A 21,600-nucleotide genomic window follows, 5' to 3' on the forward strand; every position below is an offset into this window, starting at 1 on the left:
CCCGAGGCAGTGACCCCACCATGTGGAACGGCCCTCGCTGCTCTGCAGGAAAGTCTGCTCTCCAAGAAAATCCTTCACTTAGAAAAATGGACCAAAATTCCACCCAGAGGACGCCCCGCCTGGTGACATGGGGAAGCCACGAATCCAAACTAAAGCCTTGTCCTGGACTCAAGAAAACCTAGAGCAGGCCGCCCTTCTCCATCACCCTCCCTCTGCCGGGGACTCAATTTTAAGCCAGATGAATGCCTCCCCAATCGCCATGCCAGGCGAGTGTCCTCCGGCTAAAGGCAGCTCCTCACTCGCCGAAGAGCCCCAGCGTCCATGGTCCTGGCCCCACCTCGCTCTGAGGACGCCAGAGCACGAGAAGCACCACCTGGCTGATTCCCACCTCTCAGGATACTTTAAATAAACCAAAATGCCATTTACTCATTGGCAGCAAGGGACGCAATTATCAAGAGGGCGGGCACTTAGGACTGCTGCTGGCACAGGTGGCCCGGAGGGCAATCCTGGTGAAGATGGGTAATCAGGGTGACACGTCAGGTGAGCCTGGGCATGAACTGCTCAGGCTGCCCAGCTCCTAGCAGGGTCAAAGGGCCAGTGACCTGGGCCGAGGTCAGCATCTTCTAAAGACCACCTGCCAGCTGCACAGAGACTAGGAACCAGCCCAGCCATCTCCGCATCAGCCGGGCCTGAAAAAAGGGGCCATCTGGTGAGGTCGCCTTCAGAAACTCTACATCAGTGTTGTTTTTACACTTTATCGATGCCAAAGGCCCCCCCACCCCTCCCCTCCAAGGACCCTGGCTCCTCCAACTAGCCACAAACCCCTCCAGGGACCCCAAAGATGAAGAGAAACATCACAGCTGCTTCTGATGGGGTCCCAAGAGCCAAAGCCTGCGAACTATCCAATTTCACAAGCAAAGACCTGATTCATGTAAACCCCACAGGGGCCACATTGGCTTCTTACAGACGGACATGAACATGAAAGGGCTCAGCTTCCGTCTCAGGCAGAATTTAAATCCACACTCGACAACCACAGATCCAGGTGCCCAAGGTTTGCAGAGTCCACTTACAGGTATGAAAACCATGAGAAAGTTACAGAACCGAGCATCTAAGAGATCAAGCGTCCGAACCTGCCCGGTGGGCCCTGGGTGTCGCCCTGGCCCCTGGGGAGCACTGCAATCATCAGGGGAAACGCTGACAAAGTGCACAGAGTAACTTGCCTCCTTCCAGGGCTTTCTTGAAGGACCAGCAGCCGGGAGTCCCCACTGCTGGTCACCGCCATCCACACGCACCGGGCCCACTCCACGGGGGGCCACAGCCTCCAGAAGGACACAGCCATCTCTGCTCCCCAAACTGCCCTCTGAATTCCCCAGCTGGGATCTCCAGGATCTAAACCTCCTCAAGATGTCACGAGAAGTCCGCTGTGAGGATGCCGTGAGCTTCTCCGGCGTCCAGCAGAGGTCCGAGGGAGACTCCCGTGCCCCTGCATCCCCGGGCCCTGGCGACGCGTGGCTTTCGAACACAAAGGGGCCCTGCTCTTTCCCAGCAGCAGACCAAGCGGCAGGGAGGGCCGGATGCTCTGGGGTTCAAGCTGCTGAATTCCAATGAGGTCCCCGGCTGCAGCTGCCCGGCCACGCACCTGCTCGAAGGGACCACCATTCGCCCCGCCCTGCGTGGGAGGCAGAGGGGAGGCGGGAGCGGGCACACCAGCGCCCCTGTGGCTCGTTGCCTCTTTGCTATGAACTATTTATTCTGCATCCAAACACGAGGGGCCACCGTGGACCCCTAGGGCGGCATTCGCCTCCGACACTGCCCGCGTTTTCGTATTTCCACACCCTCTCCCAGGAGCGGAGGGCAAGTTAATGAGAGGAGGCGGGTGGCAGCTTTTTTAATTAGCTCCGTTTTCCCTCCCCAGTTTCCCAGGGGGCTCAGAAACATTTCCAGGAGCAGGGATTTCTGCAGTCCACCCACAAAGAGCCGGTACATAAAAATAAGGCAGCATTTCACAGTCCCGAAGTATAAAGGCAGTTTCCAGCAGCTGCCCGATTGTTTTTCTACGACGGAAAACTAAGGTACCAGAAATTATTCTGTTACGGCTTCACACGCTTTCAAAATGAAAGGAAATTAATTTGCCATGAAGATGCATCAGACAGAGAAACGTGCCACTGCAGCCTGCTAAGATGTTTCTGAATTATAAGAAAATATATTTACCACCATATGCATACACTACGTTCTCTGTGTAAGTAAATATACAAATACAATGAGATAGATGTGTAAATATATATAGGGTGTCCCAAAAAATGTATACACACACTTTGGATAACTATAAAGGCAGTGTTTATTAAAATACATTTCATTTTCAAAATTGAGCTCTCAGCTGTGGAAGTGTGCATACTTTTTTGGGGGATACCTGTATATAAATACAGTGTAAAGAGACTGCTCTTAATGGCCAGACACGAATTGAATGACTTCAATTCCCAGCTGACAAGCATTATAGTAGCTATTATGTGCTGACACTGGGTTAGGCCTATTTGTCCACTTCTCTATGAGCTTCAAACATATCCTGCCCGCCTGGCCGGCATGGCTCAGTGGTTGAGCGGTGTCCCCTGCACCAGGAGGTCACGGTTCGATTCCCAGTCAGGGTACATGCCCAGGTTATGGGTTCGATCCCCAGTAGGGGGTGTGCAGGAGGCAGCCGATCAACGTTTCTCATCAATGTTTCTCTCTCTCTCCCTCCCTCTCCCTTCCTATCTCTCTAAAATAAAAACACACCTATTTTTAAAAAGGGTGGGGATATTTTCACATGTGTATCTATTTCTACATCCACTCCTCAGAACTGCAGTTGGCAGCTCCCAGCGCGAGAGTGGTCTGGGGATGGAGGGTCTCGAGACCACCCACCAAGAGGGAAGACACAGCGCAGACCCTCTTGGGGGGGGGCTTCCCATGACATAAGCCCCACCCTCCGAGCTCCTCCAGGGGGAGGGTACCGCCCGAGCGAGAAGAGCAAGCGAGCTGCCAATCAGAATGGAGGCCTCCTTCCGCCTCCCTCCCCCAGGATGCAGCCAAGGGAAAGGTGAGGGTGCTGACCCAGAGCCCTGCGTCAGGCCCAAGACCACCCGCTGTCCCTGGAGAGAGAAGGAGACTGTCCAGAAAGGGAGCTGAGCTCTCAGAGAATCACACTGTCGCGTGTGTCCCTCCAGCTCACGTGAGAAAGGGTTCGATGGGTTTGCGAGGGAGCAGATATTTTTGAAACTGCTGTGCACTGAATTCTATTCATCAAAACAGTGCACCTCAGAAAGCCCCGTCAAACAAACCTGTCCTTGCTGCCCCCACCCACACGCACAGACATGCACATACACATGCACAGACACGCACACACAATGCACACACATGCAGACACATGCAGACACGCGCACACACGCACACACGTGCACACACACGCAGACATGCACGCACATGCAGACACACACAGAGACACGCAGACATGCACACGCACAGACACACACGCAGACACGCACATGCACAGACACGCACACACACACAGACACGCACACACAGACACGCACCTCCTGCCTAAATCAAAAACTGCGCGCACATGTACAGACACACACACACAGACACGCAGACATGCACACGCACAGACACGCAGACATGCACACACACAGACACGCACCTCCTGCCTAAATCAAAAACTGATCAGACAGGTAAATTTTCCGGGCTCACTGCAAAGGGTCTCGCTTTCTCTTGCCTGTCCTGCACAAAGACAAGGACTTTCCTCTGCAATATTGCTCCTCAGTATTGAGGCGAAGAGAGAGCGTGAACTCAACACCACCAAAGGCCGAGCGCCTCCCTGGACCGTCAGGCGACTGCGAAGCCCTGGGTCAGGCGCCGTCTTCCATAAACATCACGCTAGCCCTGGCAGGCTGGGCTGCTAGAATTTTCCAGGCCGACACCCTAGGGACAATCCAAGCAGATGATGTCACACTGTCACAAGGTTCCTCGCATCTGTCAGGTTTACGAGGCAGGTCCCACTTTCAGATTCAGAAGCTGTCACCTGGTGGCTACGGGGAAACGTCAGCAGGGCGCAGAGGGACCATGGCCACGGGGCCACTGGCCGCCGCTAGGTCAGGCTGCGACCCAGTGAGAGAGGCAGGGAGGTGAAGGTGAAAGACACACCGATCGAGGTGCTAAGGACCAGGTGACAGCCAGGTGCACACTGTGACTGCAAGAAACAGGAAGGGACCCTGGGTAACTAAGCAAAAGTGGGGCTGACTGCCTCTGAAGTCCCAGAGAGCTCCAGGTCTGACCCCAGGGAAGCCGGAGCCTGCAGGGAGAGCTGCAGACTGCACGGTCCCCTGGGGCGGGCGGCCACAACAGGTTGGGCGCCTCCCCCGGCCTCTGACTCAGGGGAGGCCTGGACCGAGGACCCACGCGGGTCACTTTTTTCTTCAAATGGACTGTCCATTACGTCTCCTCAGGAGAGAGAGAATCTGCAGTCTAAGCTATTTCTTGATTTTTAGCTTACCTAATGGCACAGTCCGTCTAAAAATAAACTTTTTAGCAAATTGGAAGTTCAAGCAAGATAAAACAACGACCTGACTCACTCTGAGGAAGGACCCGAGGGAAAGGCTGAGTGCTTGTGGGATGTAAGGAAACAACACCCTCTGCGCTGCCTGAGGCCCCGGCGGGTCCAGCTGTGAGATTCAGGCTCCGGCACTCACAAGGTGTTTAGGCCGCCCGATGCCCATTCAAAGCGCGGACAAGCGGCCAGTGCGGCCAAGAGCACGCAAGGGGCGGGTGGGGCCCTAGGGGATGGATTTTACACTCGCAGCAGCGGAAGCAGATATGGGGAAGGAGCATGATTTTGGGAAGAAGGGAGGCGAGGGAAAAGGAGGAGACTTGACGACCAGGTTTCTGATCGGAGCAGCTGGCTGGATGAAGCGCCGTGTGCTGAGGTGGGAACTGACTTGATTTGTACGTATGTGGTTTTGTTTTTGAGAGGAGGGAGGCCGCTGGTTCTATTCTGGACGCGTGAAGCCCGAGCTCCCATTAGAAACCCAAGGAGAGGAAGTGAGCAGCTGAGTTAAGCACACCGCTCGGGCGAAAGGGATGGGTACTGGCGGGGATGCTGTGCATGGTACACAACAGCGTAAAGTCCACGAGCACAGGTGAGAGGTCTCAGAGGAACAGGACAGACAGACAAAGAAGGTGGCCCAGGGCGAAGACTGAGGACCTGTGTACAGACAAACAGCCATGAGGTCATGAGGGAAGGGACACGGGTCCGCACCAGCCAGCTGTAGGACCAGGGCTCAGCAGACGACAGCCCACCTCCCGTTTCTGTGAATAAAGTTTTCCGGGAACGTCGGTTTACTAACGTCTGTGGCTGCTTTCGCCCTCTGACAGCAGTTAAATTGTTGTGACCAAGACTACACGGCCTCCAGAGTCTAAAATATTTCCTGCCAAGCCCTTTACAGAAAAGTCTGCTGACCTCTTGATTTAAGCCACCCAGAGGCCTCAGTTTCCATCTATAAAATGGGCGCAGAAGTGCCTGCTTCACAGGATGGATGGGGACGGTGTCTGTAATGGAAAACACCTGAGCCGACTCAGCAAGGCTGAGAGGCAGAGCTCTGCGCTCAGCAGCATCCGGCTGCTGCCAGGTTTGGGGATGCAAATCACACGCCGCTCTCCAGAAACAGCTGCCAACGTGAACGTGTAAATATAAACAGGACCAGTGTCATCCAGCTACTGCTTCCAACACGGGTGGATGTGTCTGAGCAGTTCTGGCTGACTGGGTTCTTTGTGGCCCTGCCGTCGTCCCCAGACTCCGTCCGGCCCAAAACAGGAGCACCAGTCCACGAACAATCGGTTTTCCCGGAACAACTGTTTACAGTGCCCAAGTCCTCATTGTTAATCTGAGGGGGACAGGACGGAATTGTTCCACGGTTTTTGCTTACCCTGCCCGGTACACTGCCCCAGCTCAGGCAATCCATCTGTCAAGAACAGCCCATCATATTTCAAGCTAAAGTGGTTCCTAGGCAACCAGAACGATAGCCACAGAAATAGGCCCTAGACAAAGAAACATGGGGATGGGGGCAGAAGGGTCCATGGGGGGAGACTGGCCCAGAATCCAACGACCTGGATGTCCCACTTGTCCAGTCACTCAATCAGCACCCTGTCCTAGCTGCCTGCCCCACAATCAGCAGGTGCCCCATCTCAGCGCCCAGCAGAGAGCGATGGCGGGATTCCTTGGGCCAATGACAGCCGCCTTGAGGGCCTCGGAATGTTCTTGCCATCAGATTTTATAGAAAACCTGCAGGTAAGTCCCACAGAGAAGGGGGTGCAGGGCTGGGAACCCCCACCCACGGGCACCTGGCCACGGGGGTCGTGCTGACATATCTAGGAATGAAAGCCAAGGAAAAGCACCTGCTACGAACTCAATGCTTGTGTCCCCTGAAATCTGCCTATTGAAACTCTAACCCCCGAGTAATTAGACCATGAGGGTGGAGCCCCTATGATGGGATTAGTGCCCTAACAAGAAGAGACCCCGGAGAGTTTGCTCTCCCTCCCCTCCCCCTTCTCTGACTTGTGCAGATGTAAGAAAAGGGTCATCCGTAAGCCAGGCGGTGGCCCTCCCCAGACACCAACCCCTGACACACTGATCTAGGGTCTCCCGGCCTCCAGAACTACGAGAAATAAATGTCTGCCGTTTAAGCCACATTGAAGCTCCGGACTTTGTGTAACAGCAACTTGAACTAATACGGCCCCTGGAGGGTCCTCTGGGTCTCAGCCCCCTCCCGGTCCACAGACAGCTGTGCAGCGTATTCAGCTTTAGGGGGAAAATCCCACTAATGTTGTCCAATGATAATGTCCGGAGTGGACTCTGCCTCAGGCACAGGGCCGCTGTCCACAGACCACACTGGGACCGCTGCCATTCAAGCCAAATGACTCAGCCAGGGGTCACCTCCAGAAAGAAGCTTCGAAAGAGATCCAATGAGGCACAAAGACAGATTCCTGCCAGGAGCCCCGGCGGCCACTTCTGGCCTCTCAGTTACTTAAATACTGGCAGTTTTCCGGCCCAGAGTGTCCCCACTTTCGCTGCTGTCTGGAACTTAGGTCTTCTCAGTCTTCACAGATGTGCCACCCCACCTCTGAGAAACCCCAGGAGGCGAGTGGAACAAGATCAGTCGCTGGAGCCTCTCTGTAGCTCCCAGGCTGAGCAATGGGTCAGGAGCCACAGCAGGATGACAGGGACCAAATCTCTACTTTCTCGTAGGTGACCACAGATGGGCGGAGCTCCAGCCTAGTGAGGTGGGACCCAAGATCTCTCCCTGGTCCTGGCTGGTCTCTCAGCGACAATCCTGACTCACCTGCTTCTTGGATCCCAGCCCAAACTCATCAACTTCCCCCAGACATGCTCCAATCCAGCTTTCTCGTCTTGGCAAACGCCACATCCTGGTCTTAGTCATCTGAGGGTAAAACCACTGCCTTTAACCTTCCTCACATCCCTCCCTCCATCCTGGCCCTTCCATCTCGATCCTCATAGCCATGGGTTTCCTATCTGCGATGGGTTTTGCAGAGACCAGGACATAAGTGGTATCACAGTCGAAGCAGGCTGAGCTTGTTAAAAGAACAGGGGTCCAGCCAGTGTGGCTCAGTGGCTGAGCATCCTCCCGTGCACCAGGAGGTCGATGGTTTGATTCCTGACCAGGGCACATGCCCGGGTTGCAGGCTCAATCCCCAGTAGGGGGCGTGCAGGAGGCAACCAATTGATGTTTCTCTCTCATCGATGTTTCTATCTCTCACTCCCTCTCCCTTCTTCTCTCTCTAAGATCAATAAAAACATATTTAAAAACAAAAACAACCCCTAGTACTCTGAGGACAAGGTGTGAGAATTTGCAGAAAGCTGAGGGAGCCCCTGGAACGAGGGTCTCCAGCTCCACAAAGGACAAAGTACCCAACGCTGCTTCTCTCAGCAGAAGCTGAGCCACAAGGGGCCTCGGCGGAAGGAAGGCTCGAGCAGCGGGTGTAATCGATAGGCTCGGACCACGTTCGCTTGAGTACTTACTGTCCCTTTCCTGTGTCTCCCACCCGCCCAGGCCAAGCAGTGTTTCTGCAGCGGATTCTCCTTGCCCGCTGCCCCCCTTCTATGTGGAAATAAGGGGGACTGTGGCTACCAGAACGTCCCTCCCAGGCGGGAAAGAGCAGCTAGAGAAGTGGCCACAGGTTTCTCATGGACCAAGACAGAGAGACTTACCTAGCTCAGGGCTTCTCAAACTTTCTTGCCTATGAGTCACATGGGCATCTTTACATATCAGCTGGTCTGGGTTGGGGCCTGAGATTCTGCATTTCTAACTAGCACCCAGGGAAAGCCAAGGACCACCCTGGGAGTTGCAGGGACTGACCAAAATGCTTGAACCTCCAAGCCCCTGCCCAACTCCCATCCCACAGCCTTCCTGCTGCTCCTCCCCAAAGGAGAGACACTGGACTCCCAACTGCCCACTCTCCTTATCCTACTACGCAGGATGCGAAGCTGCCCCAAAGGTACCCCAAACCTGAAAGCCATAGAACAGAAATCCTAGAACAACCACCAAGTCCTGTAGGCATTGCCAAATCACTGACATCTTCCTTTGGTTTCTCTCTAAGGCATGATGCGTAAGCCAATCATTTACAGGCAGCCACCCCCAAAAAAGAGAAACATTCACTCTAGATTCCAGTTGTGCCTCACAGCAGGTGTGCGCCCCAAGTTCGTCTCCATCCCTGCTACCCTGACAGCATCATCTTATAGTGGGAGCTTCTTCCCGGCCGCAGACCACGTGCTACGCTGCCTGGTGTATTATTCACGCGCATGGAAACACACACGACGGAAGGCTTGAGCCTGTGCAGAAAGGGGTCCTCTCTCAATACGTTTTAAACCTCTAGCCTGGAAATGAGCAAGTCTGTAGTAGAATAGCAAGCCCCGGTCATTCAGAGAGCAGGGGACAAAAATTTAGAGAAGAATGGTTGCTAGGAAGGGTGCCAGCCCCAAACATTTCCTTTCTCTCCATTTAAAAAACAGAAAAGGTTAGGGGAGAGAAGGTGGACTTTGTCAATGAGTAAATGTACTAAGTAGACATCTGTGTTTAGAGACAAAGTAGCAGCTCTGGGGAGAGAAGCCTCAGCCTGGTGCATAAGGACCAACTCAGCCAGGCAACATTGTAACATTTGCTTAGCACCTTCTATTACAATGTAGCCAACCAACCTGCAGTTTTATTTAAACAATCAACCTGCGGTTTTATTTAAATAACACTATCCCCAAGAGGCAGAACCTTAGGGGGCTTTATCCAAAAAGGCAGTGTATCTAACAGAATCTCCCCAAATTCAGAACCCACCCAACAGAATATTGGTTAGTTATTAACTCAACTGGGAAAGAGGGCAGGAAGGTTGGGGTCCGGTGAGATGAATTTCTAATGGTTGAGAAGCCTATTTTCTCAAACCAATAATCAGTTTTTCCCAAGTCTCTTATGCTCTTTGGTCTGAGCCCTGATAGCTAACTAGTGCCTAATTAACTGATTTCCAGTTTAGAGACTTTAAAAAATAGGTTGAAATTGTCCTTTTCTGCACAGGCTCAAATCCTCCATGGTAGTCCGTATTTCCATGCATCTAACAATACTACACGTGGACAAAACCAGGGCAAGGATAGGCTCACAGCACTAAAAAAAAGAAAAAAGAAAAATCCTCCAACACGATCTGCCTCCATTGTAAGATGATGCTCTCTCGAGATACAGGGATGAAGACAAACGACCAGCGCACACCTGCTCCGAAGTGCGGCTCGCTGAGATCCATGAGGCCCAGCTCAGTGTGACATCACTGCGCTGAGCCAGCTCCCCACGGCAGCCCAAGCGTGGGGACCAGTGAGGCAGCCCCACATGGCAGCCTGTCACTCCTACAGCCCACGGCCCCATCCCGCTATCGTTTCATCCACACAAGAGCTCTCGAGAAACAATCACTTTACCTCCCCACCCTGAACCCCCAGGAAATTCTCTTCTCTTAAGCTCATTCTTCTCTTTGGGAAGGGAGAGCCGGTAGGGCTGGAAAGCTGAGGCTCGCTGTGCACACAGGTCTGACCTGCTGAAATACGCCCGGGAAGCCAGATCGATCCATTCAAGCAGCCCCAACCTCCATGCAAGCCCGGGTAGGTAATGGAGACGACCGTATAGCAACGGCAATTCCCATAAACACCCATTCCGGATAAAGGCCACTTCACAGCACATTTGCTCTGTGGTTTGGAGAAAAGATCGGATTCCTGGACGGATCTAGTCAAACCCTGCCTCAACCTGTGGACCAATGACAAGACTGTTCGCTGGCTTTCCTAAGAATAGCAAGAGGCCTTGTCCTCGACAGTGTCCACCACAGAGAGCATGTGGACACTCAGGCTACCTGACCACATGTCCATGGAGATGCCCCCACCATCTGCCTGGCCATGCGGGTGGATGCCCCTAAACTGGTTTGACTTGTGGGCACCGAGCGGCCACACAAGCTCCTGCTGATCCCGGCTGCTCCCCTGCAGGAAATACCACTGTGCTGGGGGTGCAGAGTTAAGATGCCGATGGCAGGAGGAGCCCCCACCCTGCGGCTGAATAACAAAAACTGAATTCCAGGGGTCACTTCTGCACCCGGGGGCAGTATCCTGGAGCTGCCCAATGCTCATTCCAGAGCAGGCACCAAAACGCTAGGAGCAGCCACCAGGTAAAGCCATGCAGGGCCGCCGAGAACGGAGGGCCAGCCCCAGCTCGGGCTGCAGGGGCATCCGGAGAGGCCACGGTAACAAAGCCAGGCAGCCGCTCCCGGGGGAGGGGGCTCCGGGCGGCCGGGGGAAGCACTTACATCGCCTCGGAAGCCTCCAGGTTCAGGTCGCAGGCTGGGACTGGCTGCAGGGACTGCGACCCTCCCATCCTCGCTGCGCCCGGGCGAGCAGGCTAGCGGCGAGCAGGGCCAGCGTCCTGGCGCGCGTCCTGCAGCCGGGAGCCCGGGGCGGGCCGGCCGGGGCCGGGGCTGCTGCACTGCAGAGGGGCGCGGCCGCGGGCATCCGGAGGCGGCGGGAGCGGGGCTCGGCCGGCCGGAGCCTGGGGCGACCCCGCGGAGGGCGCGGGGCGGGCGCGCCGGGGTGCGCGGGGCCGGGCGCGCGGCTCTGCCCCGCGGAGCGGGTCCGGGGCCGGGGCCGGGGCGGCGCGAGCGCGTGCGGTCCGGGCGGCTCTGCTCTACAGCCCCCGGCGGCCGGGCTCCCGCGTGTGACACGGTGATGTCATCAGCCCCCAGCCGCCCCGACTCCAGCATCTTCACAAAGCTCCATCGCGGGCTCCTCCGGAAACGGGGCCAGCGGAGGGCGGGGCGAAGACCCTCCCCCGGCACCTACCCCCCCACCCGGCGCCCCCATTGTGTGGCTTTGAAATGCAAACGCCGCGCAGGCCCGAGCCGGCCCGGGCGGGGGCGTGGTGGTCAGCAGCGCTGACCACGGCGCGGCGCGGGCGTCCGCCGGCCGGCTCGTCCCTCCAGGAGCGAGGAAATGGACTCTCCCGCCGGCTGGAGGGCGGCTGGCGGGCAGGTAAACAGGCGGCCGCTGCCCCTTCCCTGCTGGGCCAGGCCGGCCGCTGAGGCCTGAACCAGACCCAGGCCAGCGCCGGGCTCCCCTCCCCGCGGGCCTCCAGGGACACCTGGGCCCACACAGTGGGGGGGCGGGGGGCTGGCAAGGGGGAGAAAGGGGCACCGGGCGCCATTCAGGGTCTGCAGCCCGGCCCTGGGCACCAGGTGAGTTCTCCACGCAGAGGGGGGGGGCCCAGAGCCCAGGTCAGGCCCCAGAGCCCAGGTCAGGCCCCAGTGCCCAGGTCAGGCCCCAGAGCCCAGGTCAGGCCCCAGTGCCCAGGTCAGACTCCAGAGCCCAGGTCAGGCCCCAGAGCCCAGGTCAGGCCCCAGTGCCCAGGTCAGGCCCCAGAGCCCAGGTCAGGCCCCAGTGCCCAGGTCAGGCCCCAGAGCCCAGGTCAGGCCCCAGAGCCCAGGTCAGACTCCAGAGCCCAGGTCAGGCCCCAGAGCCCAGGTCAGGCCCCAGTGCCCAGGTCAGGCCCCAGAGCCCAGGTCAGGCCCCAGTGCTAGGAGGAAGGCGCACGGGACAGGCGGCTCCGGGACGCGCCACAGAGGGGCTATTCGGGCCACAAGGGTCAAATGTGAAGCGATAAATATGCAACCGAGAATCTGGCAGAAAAAGGCAGCCGGAATTCTTTGCTCCTTCGAAACATTAACATATGGTTATCGTTAAAGTCTACGTTTCGTTAAATAGAAAGCAACTCCTCTTCATAATTTTTATTTTAAAAAATATTTTTTATTGATTTCATAGAGAGAAAGGGGGGGAGTGAGAGAAACATCAATGATGAGAGTCACTGAGCGGCTGCCTCCCGCACGCCCCCTGCTGGGGATCGAGCGCACAACCCCAGCATGTGCCCTGACCGGGGATCCAACCGCGATCTTCTGGATCCTAGGTCGATGCTCAACCACTGAGCCACACGGGCCTGGCAATTTTCTTTTTTTTTTTTTTTTTTAAGGTAAAGTTCCAGTTAAACATTTCCCCCACTATGGCCACAAAATTTTGATCCATTAAGTGGATTCATTTTAAATGGCCTTTCTCATGTGTAACAAATTTCTTTAGATAAGCCAGACCCTCTCCTGTAACTACCCTTATAAACTGGGTTTAAGATCATAGGTAAAAACAAACAGGGGGCCCAAGGTAGGCGTGTGGCCAAATGAAACTCTGACCTCTAAAGCTGAAGCTCGTACCTAGGAATAAAGTCAAGTTTCCCTCAAAACCGGGAGGAGGGAACTGACTGGCCTGCCTGGGCCAGGTGACCGCTTCTGTTTGGGCTCAAACACATACCCAATGTTATTCAGCTTTCTTCCTGGAAAACAATTTCCAAGAAGAAGAGAAAATCCCAGACACCATAAAAATGCTGCCGTCTCTGTGAAAAGCACGTAAGTATTGTATGTGGTCTGAATGGTGATGTGTTAATCTGTCGAGTTCCTCTGGAGCTTAGGCTGACTGGTTTTGGAGGCTACTTTGCAGGAGGAGTAAGAGGCCTCTCAAGGAAAACACTCAGCTGTAAACAGAGATGAGGTCTCCCAGCTGCCAAAACTGACTGGGAAGCTGGTTTCTGGAGAAACAGGTTGGGAATGTAGGACCCGCCCACCTGGAGTGGAAGAGGGTTCCCCTCGGCCCAGAGGCTGTTCAGGGTGGAACTGCGTCCAAGAAGAAAACGCTAACAAGCTCCCTCAGAAGCTCCAAACCTCTAGGTCGTTCCTGCATCCTAGGCAGAGAGAGGGGGTGCCCGGGAGCAGCAGCCTGTTCCAGGCAGGCCGGTTGTCAGCTGTCTGGAGTGAATTACTTCCCATGCTTAATTAGCAGGGACATGGAGCCTGACACCTGGCTGCCCTACTTGCGAGCAGGGCAGTGAGAACCAGGAGCAGTGAGAACTGGGAGCTGAGGACCAGACTGCTGACTCAAGGCTCCGGGACCGAACGGAAATCCGGAATGGCTGGGTCAGAAACAGCGTCCCTGAGCATCTACTGAGGGTGTAATTAGCATAAGGGGAGGGCAGAGGGAGTGAATGAGTGTGCATGTGTATGTGTAGGCATGTGTGTGTGTGTAGGCGTGTGTGTGCACCAAGCCCTAAAAATATTGCCTTTTCATGACCATCCCCAGGGCCAGTCTCTGGATTCCCTCTGCTCCTTGCCTTCTCATACTGGGTGCACTGAGCTCATAACTGTGTCTGAGGAAAAGGGACTTTTAGGAATTGATTTGTCCCATGAAGACAATCTTTCATGACAACAGACTGACTCAGTTCCTGCCTCATCCCTTTCACCCTGAGCCCGAGGTCCTGGGTGACTTGTCCCAGGAGCCCCTGCCCAGACTCATAGCCCCGCACAGAAGCAGTGAATGAGTGTGTGTGTGTGCGTGTGTATGTGTAGGCATGTGTATGTGCATGTGTAGGTGTGTGCGGATGCACATGCATGTGTAAAATCCCCTCAGAAGAGCGTGGCCCACATCTGTGGGGGTCATCACTGTACCCCCAGAACATTTCAAGACTGCCCCAAGCCCAAGCTCAACAAACGTCATGAGCAAATGAATGCCAGCCAGAAAGACAAACTTGGATCTGTTCCATCCCCACAGCCTCTGCCCTAGTTCAGGCCGCCACCGCCTTCCACCTGGACCACAGCAACAACCTCCAATGGCCCCTGACCCTCGGCCTCCCTCTCCATCTACCCTCCCCTTGGCCACCAGAGATATTCTCCAAAACTCAGCTGAGTCCTGACTCTCCCTGCTGAAAAGGAGAGCTTGCTTTCACTGTGTGGGTGCCAGCAACTCCACAGTCTGGCTTCAGGCCCCTCCCAACCTGACCACCACCTGCCACTCTGGCTGCCAACACCACCGCTCAGCCCAAGAGTGCCCGGGTCCTCCCGCCTGGCCTCTCTCGCCTGCTATCTGCACCTGCTGGGCCCCTGCAGCCCCTCCCGGAAGTGCCTTTGCCTTCTTCAGCCTCAGCAAACACCTGCTCATGCTGGGAAACTCAGTGGAAACACTATGTCCCCCAGGAAGCCCCCCAACTTGTCTAGGCAGACTTACACGCTCTCTCCTCCTGGGTCTTCTGCTCTCAGCCCCTCTGGGAAGTCTGTGATGTCCTATTACGCTGTTTCCATTCCCCCTGCACCCTCAGGGCTGCTGGCCATTAGGGGGAGCCAGTATCAACTAAATGCTCTGCTGATCAAGTGCCTGAGCTACGTTCATCTACTTAACCCACACCTCAGTTTCCTTCAGTCACCTACCAGCCTCATTTTAAAGATGGTCAGTGAACCAGATGGCTCAGAGTGGTCAAGCAACCTGTCCAAAGTCACACAGCTTGTGAATGGGCCAGGGCATGTCTCTCCAGCTTTATGTTCCTTCCCCTGCACCACATCACACATGGGATGTGGTACAGAACCGACCCGGGACGTGTCTGCCGAGCAAACAGACAGATGGCTGAATGGATGGACGGACTGATTATACAAGCAGAAGACCTCACTGCACGACCCACTCACCTCCTGCTGCTGACAGCGTTGGGCCTGTGATTTCACCCCATGAGCTCAACAAACATCATAGAAACTGACTCACAACAATGGCATCGGCCCTGGGCAGGGAGGGGCCTGAGCCAGCACTTTCTGACCTAAGGCCCCTCCCCCCACCTCCTGGGCTGCCCACAGCGGGAGGGGCTGGGACGCTCACCAGAACCCCTGGGGAGCCAAGGCCACCTGCCTCCACCCCCCAGGGTGCAGTTCAAGGCACATTTCGAGGGGTGAGGGGGGCTGTCCCCGGCCTCCTGCATCAGCGCCATGGAACCAGCATTCTCCCGGCAGAAACTCGGCTGCATCTTCTCCGTCTCACTTTTTCCCATCTGTCCAGGCAGCCCTTGGCCCAGTTTCCAGGTTACCAGTTCCTCAGGGACACCGTCCTCAACAGGCAGAGTGGGAGGTGGGCTCCGAACAGGGACATGTCAGCTCAGGTCCACACCCTACCTGGCCCTCGGGCCACCACACCAGGCTCTTTGCCACAACGCACACCCCCCCCTTCCGCCCACCATCCAAACCCCGTGGTCAGCTATGGCTGCCTTGGCCTGAGCGAGGGCTTTGGGCTTGAGTTCCTGGAAATTCTTTCTCATCAGATCCCTTGCCTGCTTCAGCATCTGAGCCCAGTTAATCCCTGCACGATGCTTCGGCTCCAGCAGGCCAGGGAGGAGCTGGGGGCCGCAGGGATGGAGGCCTGTGGGAAGCTTGGCCGCTGTGGTGGACAGTGTCCCTCCTGGGAGCAGCTCTCTGCTCTGGGCAGGGTTGGGAAGCAGGGAAAGGAAGCTCTCCCTGCTCCCCATGGCCTCCCCCAGCCACATCTGTTCTCCCCACGGCTGATGCCTACCGAGGGGCCTGGGGGAGGGGTGGGCGGGAAATCTCCAGGAGAAAAGCAATTTGCCTGGGAAACGGGGACTGTGTCACAGTGGCCACTAGAGCAGGAGGCGGCAGGAAGCCGGCCAGCTTGTTGCAAGAGCAGAACATCTGTCCACCCTAAGGAGACGCTGCCCTGGCTTCTCTATCAGGACACCCCACCCCACTGCCCTGCTGCTTCCCTCCCAGGACAGAGGGGATGACAAGGCCCCAGATACGGGGGACTAAGCCGCATGTGCATGGCGGACACACACGGAAGGGGCGCCAGCCCCAACGACAGACACGTGGCTGCAGATGGGGACGGACGGAGGATGTGTCTCCAAATCCCGAGACCAGCAGGGACCTCAGGTGCGGCCCAGGCCTGGTGACAGGAATTCCATCTCAGCAAAATGAAACTGTCATCTGTGCCTGTTTGAAACTTGCTCTGAAAACCTCCAGGGAGACACCAGAGGGGAAAAGACGAGGCTTATTTGGATCCCTGGATCCAGGCCATGAAGAGAGTGGAGTTGGCAACACTGGGAGGTGCAGGGGGGGGGGGGTGTACTTGAGATGATGGAACCACAGCTGTCCCTGTCCCTGTCTCATCCCTGTCCTGTCCCCTGCCACCAGGCCAGGCCACAGAGCTTCAGGGCAGCCCTGGTTAGGGCTGAAACCACTCCTGCCTGCCACTGTCACATGGAAAGCTCGCTATCAAGGGAAACTTCAGATCAGCTACAGCCCACAGTCACAGACACGAACGGCATCATGGTCCCAGCTGACCACACCTTGTGGGCGCCACCCCCAGTTCAGCTCACCCCAGGCCTGGGGGAGACCACCACGGGCGGGGCTGTGCCGGGAGAGCGCTCTGTACCATACCTGCTCACGCCCTGGGCCGCGCCCTGGCAGGAGGCAGTGGAAGCTTCGGCTCCATCACAGGCCGAGGCGGAAGGCAGAGGCGAGGGTTCTGAGGCCGGGGGAGGGAGATCCACAGGCGCAGCAGCTGGGGGGGTGCTAGGCACACAAAGGGAGAATTATTCCCAATGAAACTCAGCTCCTTAATGGCACATTCATCAGGCTCCACACCCCACCCTCCCCACCCACAGGGATGGGCTATTTACAGACCCAAGGGCACACCCTGCAGTGCAGCAGCCCCCAGGCCCGGGGTGAATTCCTCTCTCCTGAGGCTCCGGCAGAGCCTGGGGCTTCTTGGACAGAGGCAGCTCGGTGGCTGCTCGGGACATGCTCTGTGAGTTGTCTTGTCTGATTTTTTGTTTGGGGAGGGGACTTTTATATGATCATTTCTAATATTTCTTTTATATGTAATGAAACTTTGCATTGGGAACTAAAATACAACTTGGTAAACTCCCGGAGACTTGCCCCCAAATCCAAGGGTAAGAAAAGCAGAGGCCAAAAGGCCGATGGAACCTCCTCTCTGGTGCACGATTTCTATAGCAGAGCCTGTCCCTCGTTCAGTGGGTGAGTGCCCCCTGCTGGGCCGCCAGGGAACCGCCCGCAGTGCAGGAAGACACCCTGGGGACAGAAGGTGGAAGGACAGCCACCTGCAAACACACCCTCAGAAGCCCAAAGGCACAAGACTGAGAGCTCACAACAGGTTGATTTTCCGCTTTGGCAAAAAGCAAGGCCAGCAATACCAGCCACAGACTAACTCCTAGGAGCAATTTTCGGGGGGGTGGGGGGGAGGGTTGGCCTCCAGCTTCTCTCCCATAGTCCAGTGTCACAGAGGAGCTGCAAGGCTGCAGTGGCCAAGCTGGAATTACATGACTCAGCACTGAGGCCTGAAGCCCAGCCTGAGGTCAGAGCCAGAGCTGGAGGCTTCACAGCCCTGGTGGTAGAGGCTCATTCCTTCCCTCCGGGCGTGAGCACCTGCAGGAGGCCCCCAAATTGCAGAACTGCAAGACCTGGGTTTCTGGGCCAACAATGTCCTGCTAATTTCCATCTCCACCTACTCGGTTGGCTGGCTTCCTGGCCTGGAGGACAGCTGCCAAGGGCACCCCACACCCAGCACACTAAAAGAATTCTCAGTCTTGCCCCAAGCCCCTGACACAGCCTAGCTTTGCAGGGCCCGGGTTCCACCGCCCCTTCCCTCCCCTGCTCTGCCCCAACTGGCTGGGCCTCCTTCAGCTTCCGCACCTCAGCTTGGGCATGACTAGTCAACAGCTACAAAAACAGCAGCTCATCCTCACTGGGGGCGTTGCCCTGGGTGCCCAGTCCTGTATGCCCTGTCCTGGGAGCCTTGTCCTGTATGCTGGGTGCCCAGTCCTGCACTAAGTGCTTCACAGAGGTGACCTCAGGTAACCCTCAAGACAATGCTCGGAGGCAGCTGTCATCTCCTTAACAGAGGGAGCTGAGGCTCTGAGAGGTGAGGTCATGTAGCCAAGGTCATGCAGCTGGCAGGTGGTGGAGTCCAGAAATGAATCCAGGCACCCATCCTTCACCTCCAAGTCCACTTTCTAACAGGCTCCTTTGACGTACATCTGGAGGCCCCCAATCCTCCTGGTGACTCAGATCACAGAGGACTTGAAGACCACTAGGGGGGCCGGGACCGTGAGCTCCATGAGGACAGGGTTGCATCTGTTCCGTTCATCCCAGCACCCCAACATCTAGCAGATGCCCTGGGGCTCCCCTGAGCTCTGCAGCCCCTTCCAGCCTGCAGATCCTGGAGCCTGCCCCCTTCCCCTCCCTCTGCTGGCCGGACCACCAGGGCCACACACCCTTCCCACTCCCATCAGCCAAAGGCACCAAACAAATGACTCAACCTCTCTTGTAAGAATGGCATCTTCCCTCCCCCCCTGGCCTCCAGCCGGCTGCTGGCCCAGGAGGTCAGGCACCAACAGGGAAACACTCAGTGACTCACCCCAAAGCTCTGACACACAGGTCCTTCCCCCCTCCCCCCGACACCTTCTAGTCCCACTGGACTCCTTCTCTGCCCTCCTGACCCTCCTCCTGCCTGGGACTCCCCAGCGTAGTTAGGGGCACCACCTGCCAGCCAGACCCTGGCACCCGAAGGCAGGATTGTCCTGACTCCGCCGGTTCTCTCGCCCTTGCGCCCCATCCTCAGCTCCTCTTTCTGCTGAGTCACCTCCCTTCCCTGGAACACTCTCTGTTCCAGCCACCTCTGCGGGTCCAGGCCTGAACCCCTCAGAGCAGGACTCCCACACACCCTGCCTCCCCTTATGTCCCCACACATCCCCCCCAGACACCAGAATGACCCAACTCAAGTTCTGATCAGGCCCTTTCCTTGCCTCCCCCCCCCCCCCCGAACCTCCCTGCCTTCAGAATGCAGGTGAAACTCCCCAGCCTCCGGGCCCCACAACCCACCTCTGTCCCCTCCTGGGTTTGTCCTCTCCCTCCTCTCCCTGTTCTAACCCACCGAGCCAGCCCCCCCAGTGCTCCTGGCAGTTTCCTGCCTGTATCTTTGCTCAAGCAGACCTTTCCCTGAACGGCCATCTACCTCTCTCAGACCCCCTCCTAGCCCACCCCATAATCGTCCTGAGGTGTCACCCAAACAAGGAGGCCCCCACCCAGTGCAGGTAACCATGCCCACCCTCCACGGCCAGGTGGGGCTTGGGCAGGACCTGAGCATCCCATTTTCCGCTAACGTGTCCTTTCTCCTATTGAAGCCTCCGCCATCGTGGTCCCTCCAGCCCCCAGCACAGAGCCCAGCACAGGGAAAGTGCTCAGCCCACGGCAGCCCCTCCCGCCCACCCCTGGCTTCCCAAACATGCCACCAACAGGCCGCCGACAGTGGGACAGCTGTCCTGTCCTTTTGGAATCCCAGAGTCCAACCCTCTGAGGCAGGGCCAACAACATAACCGGGAGGCAAATCAACGCTAGTGCATTCGAGTGAAAACGCAGAGCTCCCCACTCCGAAAGGGTTCAGGCTCAAAACAGCCACATCAGGGCACTGGACTGAGCTCAGGGTCCCGGGGTCCCACACCCAGGAAGCCAGCCCAGCCCTGGTTCAGACCCCGAGGAGGAGCTGACGCAGGTCCCTCTAAAGCCCCTGAGCTGCCAGAGGGCAGTGCTGCTGGAGCAGAGATGAGACTCGGGGAGGGACAGTTCAGCTTCTCTTTGCAACACCCGTCTCCACCCAAGCCTCCCGTGAGCAGCAGTGGCTCGTCTTAAAGACGTTATTTTCAGGGAGGGAGTCGGGCCCTTTCCAACACCCAGCCCCCGCCCCCAGCTCCCGGCAGCTGCCAACCCCCCCAGAGGCAGGAGCAGCTCCGAGACGGGGCCTGTGCACCTTCCCGCCCTGGACCCCTCAAGGCACTTCTGTTCTCTCCCTGGACCTCAGGGAAGTGGGCCAGGGTAGGGCTCCCAGAGCCCGTCTGCTCAGCGTGACTTTCCAGCTGTAAAAGTCCAGATCCCCTTCCCATTTAAGGAGTTAATCAGTGTTTCCCACGTCTTATTGGAACAACAAAGAGCTGAATTCAAATTCACGTAGGGTACCCGTATTTTCTGGAAGATGAAGGAGATGATTTAATTTAAACCTGTTATTTTTTTAAGAGTTGACGAAGAAGGCACATGAGCCACCGCACTGCGCAGACACACAGGATTCTGGATCAGGCGTTCTTTCTGGCTGGGCCCAGCTGGATGAGACCCCAGAATCCTTCTCAACACAGATCCCTGGGGGACCACTTCTAACGGGTCGTCATTGCCATCCCGATGCAGGACCTCGCCAGGTCCTCGCAAACAGCTGGTCCCACCAACCGTTCGGGTGCAGTGTCCACCCACACGGGACCTGGGGACCTCAGGGACTGTCCCCTTGGCCAGCAGTCAGCCCGACAGCCAGGTCCAGCTGCTGCTGTCAGCAACCGCTGTCTTCCGATTCCCTGTTCAGAGCTTCAAGTCCTTCTTGGCAGATCCCCCACTGAACTGACGGCGAATTTCATCTCAGAGATCGGCTAGAGCTGCCAAATGAAGCCCTTGTCCGAGGACAAGCACCGAAGTGACCCCGGCTGTCAGGGAAGGGTGATAATGGCCCCCGAGATGGAGGCCGAGCAGATCAGTCCTGTCGGCCAGATGGGCGACAGTCTTATCTCCCATTTCACATCACCATCTGGAAGATATTAGCGCAACGGCCTCCCCCGCAGGCCTCTTGATTTTTTCGTCTTGAATTTCCCAAGTGCACACGATCACGTAATGGGGCGAGAGCTGAGGCCAGGGACAGCTCGGGTGGAGAGTGAGATGCGGGCTACAGAAAGGAAAGGGCTTTGACATTGTTGGTTAGCGGAGCCTGGTGGATCGGAGCCCTGGACAGCCAGCCCAGCCGAGGCCCGGGGTTGGATAAAGCCGGTCTAGTGATGGCAGATAGAGCCCAAGCCGCCCGGACAGGGCCGCCGACCAGCAACAAAGCCAAAACCAGAAGGTGCCCAGAGAGGCCCGCAAATTGGCTGGAAACTCCAAGGCGGACTCATCGGGCTATTTCGAGTCGTCAGTGACATAAACCAGCTGACCTGAGAACGTGACCAGCCCCCAAACACCGCTGACCCTCAGACGGCCAGCCGGGGGCGGCCCCGCACGGTTAACCCTGCACTGGCCCGGCGGTTCCTTCCCACGTCTCTTGTCCTCTTGCCCCTCCCAGAGCCCGTCTGTGCTCAGGAGACAGGA

At 56.8% G+C, this 21,600-nt stretch overlaps 1 protein-coding gene across 9 annotated transcripts in view; it reads right to left on the reverse strand.

Annotated features, from left to right (window-relative positions):
- Positions 1-21,600, reverse strand: part of TACC2 (transforming acidic coiled-coil containing protein 2) — a 107,435-nt gene that overhangs the window by 31,749 nt on the left and 54,086 nt on the right. For 6 of the 9 annotated variants that reach the window (XM_081158302.1, XM_081158301.1, XM_081158304.1 and 3 more), the window contains one exon: positions 16,846-16,980. In XM_081158302.1, coding sequence (XP_081014428.1) covers positions 16,846-16,980 — 135 coding nt within the window. Of the gene's footprint in view, positions 1-10,863; positions 11,080-16,845; positions 16,981-21,600 lie in introns of those variants that run through there. The other 3 variants (XM_081158308.1, XM_081158307.1, XM_081158306.1) reach the window with 1 other exon arrangement.

The sequence above is a fragment of the Miniopterus schreibersii genome (genome assembly GCF_964146895.1).
Source record: "Miniopterus schreibersii genome assembly, chromosome: 14".
Lineage (NCBI taxonomy): Eukaryota > Metazoa > Chordata > Mammalia > Chiroptera > Miniopteridae > Miniopterus > Miniopterus schreibersii.